Below are 6,142 nucleotides of genomic sequence, written 5' to 3'. Positions count from 1 at the left end.
GTTGGAAAAAACCTGTTTATCTCCATTTTTGTAGAGTGGTAAGACCTTGGCAATTATTTTTTATACTGTACTCCACTTAAACTCAAAAGATAGAAAGCAGCTTTTGGCATCTCAAGCTTAAACTCCCATCTCTTTTTAACTGTCCTATCTATACTGTTTTAGTAGACAGCTCTAATGGGACTGTTTTCTCTGACCACAAAAAAGCAGGAAGTCGAAGCACTTTGAATGGGGTTTTTGACATGAGATCTGGCCAATGTGGTGGAATGAAGAAAGGTGGACAAAATGTTCAATTGACCAGATGGAGTGATGGTAAGAAGACTGAGGTTGGGCCGATTCTGAAAGAGGAGTTTGCAAAAAATCTTCTGGTAGCGATGAGCGAATCAGATGAGTCTGAAGTTGGAATGCTAAAAATGTTGAATGTTGTAAATGGTTCTGCATCCCAAGGAGGATGTGAGCTAAAGGGGAGAACATTCTGGAGGGAGATGGATGATGGGATCCAGAATATCCCTCGAGTGGAAAAAGTAGAGATTGGGGCAAACTTCAATTTACATGTGGGCGAGGGAAGGTGATGAGGAAGTGATGGGAACATTTGGTGTAAAGCAAGGATCCCCAACCCCTGAGCCGCAGACCAGTACCGGTCCATGGCCTACTTGTTACCGGCCAGCAAAATAAAAAAAAAATATATATATAGATATATGCTGTAACAGATATCTTACAAATCAGGAACAACTTCTGCAAATCAACAACTTTTGTGTCACCAAATCCTTGTCATCTGCAATAAATTCAATGATGTTTTCAGACTTTTTTAAAACAAAATTTCCTGTAATGTGAAAAACAACTGTATAAACATCAAACATCACTTCGACCCCTTTTGGACCGGACTGAGAAAAGATTGTTTGACCCTAAACCGGTCTGCACCCTGAAAAAGCTTTGAGACCATCGGAGTAGACAGGAATGAAGAAGCAAAGAGGGTGGTGGAATGGAAGTAGCAGTGCTGAAGACATTTTTCCAGAAACATAGGTTGACTTGTTAGAGTGGAAGGAAGAGCATGCACGTTGATTACATCTTGCAGACAATCTGAAAAAAATCAGCAATAGCTGGAGAGAGAGTGCAGCCAGAGTCATATAACAGTGGACTGTAAAGGTTCATAGCTCAATATCCAACCTCTTCTCATGGGCAGATGTAGGTATTACATGTTGTGAGTGAGACTGAGTTGTTATATCCTGATTCCATCACTGTGTGCAACTGACGAATTTATCAAACACATTTTAAAGAACTATTAGAAGTATAAATAATTTAAAAACTGTAAATATTTGTAATGAAAAATACGGTTGAATTTTCCTAGCTCAATATCATTCATTAAAGCCTTTTGTTATTATTATTTCTATGCCTAAAACCTGACTGTAAAAACCAGATGTGACCCTTTGAAGGACTCTTACTTTTTACACTTCCACTGTTCTTCCGCAGAGGTGGTTAGAGAGACAACTCTAGCAAGTCTGGCATTACTGGTTCCCAAAAATATCTCAAGCTATCCATCCAATGGAGAGCGCTTCACTGAAGGCCACATAGACGTGTGGTGGATCGTCCATGATGGAGGGATGCTGATGCTCCTCCCCTTCCTGCTGCGCCAGCATAAGGTCAGAATCTGCAACGTGGTTCGATGTAACTTCTGACAGAATTTGTTTTCATGATTTTAGAAATCAGGCTTCAACATTTGTGGGCCTTTGTTTTGTGCTGCAGGTGTGGAGGAAGTGCAAGATGCGTATTTTCACTGTGGCTCAACTGGATGACAACAGCATCCAGATGAAGAAAGACCTCATTATGTTCCTTTATCACCTGCGACTCGACGCTGTTGTGGAAGTGGTGGAGATGGTGAGGGAATCTGTTTAATTATTGTCAATTTACAATTCTTTACAAGTCTAAAATGGTTGAAATTGTTAAGCCTATGTTTAATTTGTGGGACAAATATTGCCCCATAAATAATATCTGCAAGTTAGCTTAACTGTTTTGTGTGTTTATTTACATAATTTTTGCGTCAAAGCTGGACGGTGACATATCAGCGTACACATATGAGAAGACGCTGGTAATGGAGCAACGAACGCAGATCCTCAAACAAATGCATCTGACGAAGAATGAGATGGAGAGAGAGGTAAAGCAGATTGATCTTTTGTGAAATTGTTGAACATATTTTGCAATAAAAATCAAAACTTTACTTTTTTTTTACTTATTAAAGATACAAAGCATCACAGATTCATCTCGTGGATCCATACGGCGTAAAAATCCACCTACTTTGCAGCCCCAGCACAAGGCCGAGGGTGGAGACGCTGTGGCAGAAAAACCAGAGGATAAGGTGATTCTATGGAAGATAAAAGCTGTCAGATGTTTTTTTTTTTGTCCCTTTTACACTCTACTGTCTTGTAACTGTTTGTGAAAGAACCTTAAGTGAGAATCTGCCCTCACAAATGGCTGCACAGAGGTTTGTCTGCACTTCCAGAGGACCCTCTTTACTGACTGGAGTGTCTTCTTTCACTCTGTCACACTGTCACGTCTCAGTCTGAAGCTGTCTCCAACCAAAAACAGGTCCAGCTGATCCACAGCAAGAACGCCTCCACACCCACCAGCCCAACAAGCCCCACGCCACCTGCTGAGCCGCCTGCAGGAGGCGCTGCAGCCTGGACAGACAGTAAGGGCGCAGACAAAGGAAGGACCCTTTCACCTTCAGCACCTGCAGAGGCGGGCAAAGACCTCTTCAGCATGAGGCCGTGAGTGACGTGGAAGATTGATTTTACTTTGAACCACAAGAGGTATAAAGTTGTGTAATTAAACTAAAGATAACTGGATTTTAGAAAATAATATTTAAAAAGTCCTTATAAAATGCAATACTGAAGTCATTTGTTTAACCAAGTCAGGGTAAAGTATGAATCAGAAACTAGCATAGAATAACAAAAAATGGAGTGAAAAAATACATTAAATAAAAAAAATGTCACAGGTGAGTCAAGAGACAACTTAAAATAATCATTTTAATTCTTCAATTTATTTTTATTTTATTTTTTTTTTTGCTTAAAAATGTTTAAGTAACTTGAAATAATCACAAAAGAAAATTAAAAAGATGGTAAATAAGGGAGAAGTTTTTTTCATTTATGAATAAAATATTTGTACAAAATAATAAGTTTGATCACATTAGAAGCTTCTGTGAAATAGAAAATATTAGTTGAAGAAAAAGTGGGAATATTAAAAACTTTGAGCGACACCTAATTGTGAATACTTATTGTCACATGCTGAACACACACCTGTAGAAATATCTACTTTTAAACAAAGAAAAAGGTCAACAATCTGATTTGCACACGAATGTATATGCTGTTGTTTTGCATTTTGCCCCAACATGTGAATGGAGTTTAAAGGCTGATTAAACTGTACAGAAACAGTGAAAGTGTAATGTGAAAAGCTTTACAGACCTGTGTTCATGTAAAAACGTCATGGAGCTGTACATGTGGTGCAGTGGTCAGCGCTCTCGCCTCACGGTGACAAGACTCTGGTTCAAATCTCAGCTGGAACTTTCCTGTTCTTTCAGCCTTCATAGGTTCATTGGTTACTCTAAAGTATTCCTCAGTGGGAGTGATTGTGGGGCCCTGTGACAGACTGGTGACCTGTACAAGTTGTACTTCACCTTCATCCAACGGCAGTGGGGATAGGCTCCAGCAACCCTGTGACCCTGAAAGTTATATAGCGAGTTAGAAAATGGGTGGATAGAATTGCACATCCTCTGACTTTAGGTTTAAACAATAAAAATCTATGATCCTAACATTTACAAAATATAAGTTAAAAAAATGAAATTTTACATGAAAACGATTGCTACACTTCCACAGTTTTTACTGAATTCATCCAAATTCAAAATCTAATCAGTTCTTGGCTCTCTTGAGACTTTGCACTTAGTTCCTGGGTGTATTTTCTGTAGCTTTTCAAAGAAAGTACAACAAAATGTGGCATGCCTTTCTGAGCCTCTTATCTTTAAGGTCAGTCAAAACCGAACAAAGGTTGATTGTTTCCAGTAGTTTTACCTGTGTCAGCTGAGGATTGGACTTTTGTCGATTGACCTCCCTTATCTATGTACGGTATCTGAGGCTCCAACAAAAGACTTTCCTAGAAAAGAGAAAATACTGATATGTGTAAAGATTCCAATGAATAAACAACCAACTGCGGGAGCTCGCTGTGTGTCTGACCTCCCCTCTATGTACACCATCTGATAACGCTTTTCTTCCAATCATGCTGCAGGGAATGGGAAAACTTGTAAGTATCAGCCTTTTGCAGTGATGGGTGAAACGTGCTGATCTGGAAACCAAATCCACTTTATTTTTTTTCCAACAGGAATCAGATCGACGTGAGGCGTATGCACACAGCCGTGAGGCTCAATGAGGTCATCACCAAAAAATCCAAGGAGGCAAAGCTGGTCCTGCTCAACATGCCTGGACCACCAAAAAACCGCGTGGGCGATGAAAACTGTATCCTTCAGTTCACAAGAGAAAACAATACACAATATACATATATATATATATATATATATATATATATATATACATATATACATATATATATAGGAAGTGGCGGAATTGGCCGGGAAGAGGGAAGTCTGGGCATCTTTCCTTAGACTTCTGCCCCCGCGACCCGGTCCCAGATGAAGCGGAAGAAGATAGATGGATATATAAATGGAGTCTAATACACTTTTACATTTTTTGAAAACAGAATTGAAGTCCTTTACTCTGAATTCCTCTCAGACATGGAATTTCTCGAGGTGCTCACTGAAGGTCTCAATCGGGTTCTGCTGGTGCGCGGAGGTGGACGAGAGGTCATCACCATTTACTCCTGAGGGGTTTTCACAGAACTCTGGCGTCCCCCGTCTGTATTACTCTAGAAAAATACTCCCATCATCTCACCTGACACCATGTTGTGCTCAGACAGAAGTGTAGATCCTTCTACATTAGTGATCAAGCTTTTTGGATAAATTAAAAGAAAAAAATCAAATAATTTAGGACAAGAAAATTCTATAATTCCTTGTAGTTAAAAATCCCTTCTCAGATTTTTCCTCTATTTTGTTCCTGTTCATCTATAAGGGAGGCGTGTTCTTATCTTCACATTTGATCTTTTTCTTTTCTAATCTTCAATAATTAGATTCTATTTATAATTCTGACTGTCAATTGTCTTTCTTTAGTCTCTCCTCGTATGCTTGGAAGTCATGCAGGAAGTTTGCTGCAGAAAATAGTTGTGTGCATTAAAAAAGGATGTTTTTGTTTTCTCTTTGATTGGATTAAAGTGAGGTTTACTAAATTAAACCTGCACAGGCTGATATGAGAACAGAGGTGCCATTAACAGCTTTTCTTGTATACTTCCACATACAACATAAGTAGTTGTATCTGTTCATTTCCTGATAGCATCACATACATAAAGTACCTTCAGGTAGTATAAATAAAGGATGTATTGTATAAATCATAATAAAACACAAATGTTTTATGTGGCATGGTGCTGCGTTTGCTTTCTCTGACAAAAAAAGCTTGTGATGACTTATGTTAAATCTGTTATGGATGTATTTGCGAATATAAATAATGTGCAGATAAATCCTGCACACTTTTTAGTCTTTGTCTCTGTATGGGAAAGCGTTACTTTTACAATCTTTAGTTCTGGAACTGCAGAAAAAAGCTATATTTAGTGCAACTTTGTGGGTTTGTGAAGTTTTTGATTCACTATTAACTATGGTGAAATTTGCAAACTGAAATTGATTTATTGAGTTGTTGTGTATTAGTTTCTTCCGAGGCCTGCTAACTGCTCATTCTTGGTGAAGCGCAGGACTGGCACATGGTAAACTACCGTATTTTCCGGACTATAAGTCGCGTTTTTTTTCATAGATTGAATGTCCCTGCGACTTATACTCCAGTGCGACTTATATACGAATTTTTAATGATGAGATATGGACCGTAAGTGATCTATGCAATTACTTTATTTACTTTAGTTATTCAGACGTGACACAGAGGACGAAGAATTTAAGGGATTTAGTGATATGGAGTGAGATTGCGTGCAATTAATTTACAGTAAAGATACAAAGTTGATGAGTTCTTGAGGCTATAGTTAAATAAAACTGTTATGTTATATA

The 6,142-nt window shown here is 38.5% G+C and overlaps 1 protein-coding gene across 2 annotated transcripts in view; it reads left to right on the top strand.

Moving 5' to 3' along the window:
* Positions 1–6,142, top strand: part of slc12a5b (solute carrier family 12 member 5b) — a 37,851-nt gene that overhangs the window by 28,282 nt on the left and 3,427 nt on the right. Inside the window, exons 17-24 of one of the 2 annotated variants that reach the window (XM_036212779.1) lie at positions 1,468–1,637; positions 1,741–1,872; positions 2,042–2,149; positions 2,234–2,350; positions 2,554–2,762; positions 4,273–4,287; positions 4,366–4,499; positions 4,773–5,487. In XM_036212779.1, the coding sequence (XP_036068672.1) occupies positions 1,468–1,637; positions 1,741–1,872; positions 2,042–2,149; positions 2,234–2,350; positions 2,554–2,762; positions 4,273–4,287; positions 4,366–4,499; positions 4,773–4,864 (977 nt within the window). In that variant the 3' untranslated portion in view covers positions 4,865–5,487. Of the gene's footprint in view, positions 1–1,467; positions 1,638–1,740; positions 1,873–2,041; positions 2,150–2,233; positions 2,351–2,553; positions 2,763–4,272; positions 4,288–4,365; positions 4,500–4,772; positions 5,488–6,142 lie in introns of those variants that run through there. The other variant, XM_036212780.1, reaches the window with a different exon arrangement.

Source organism: Oryzias melastigma, linkage group LG7 (assembly GCF_002922805.2).
Source record: "Oryzias melastigma strain HK-1 linkage group LG7, ASM292280v2, whole genome shotgun sequence".
NCBI classification, from domain to species: domain Eukaryota; kingdom Metazoa; phylum Chordata; class Actinopteri; order Beloniformes; family Adrianichthyidae; genus Oryzias; species Oryzias melastigma.
Note: the sequence above shows the minus strand (reverse complement) of the source record. Positions and strands in the feature narration are given on the sequence as shown.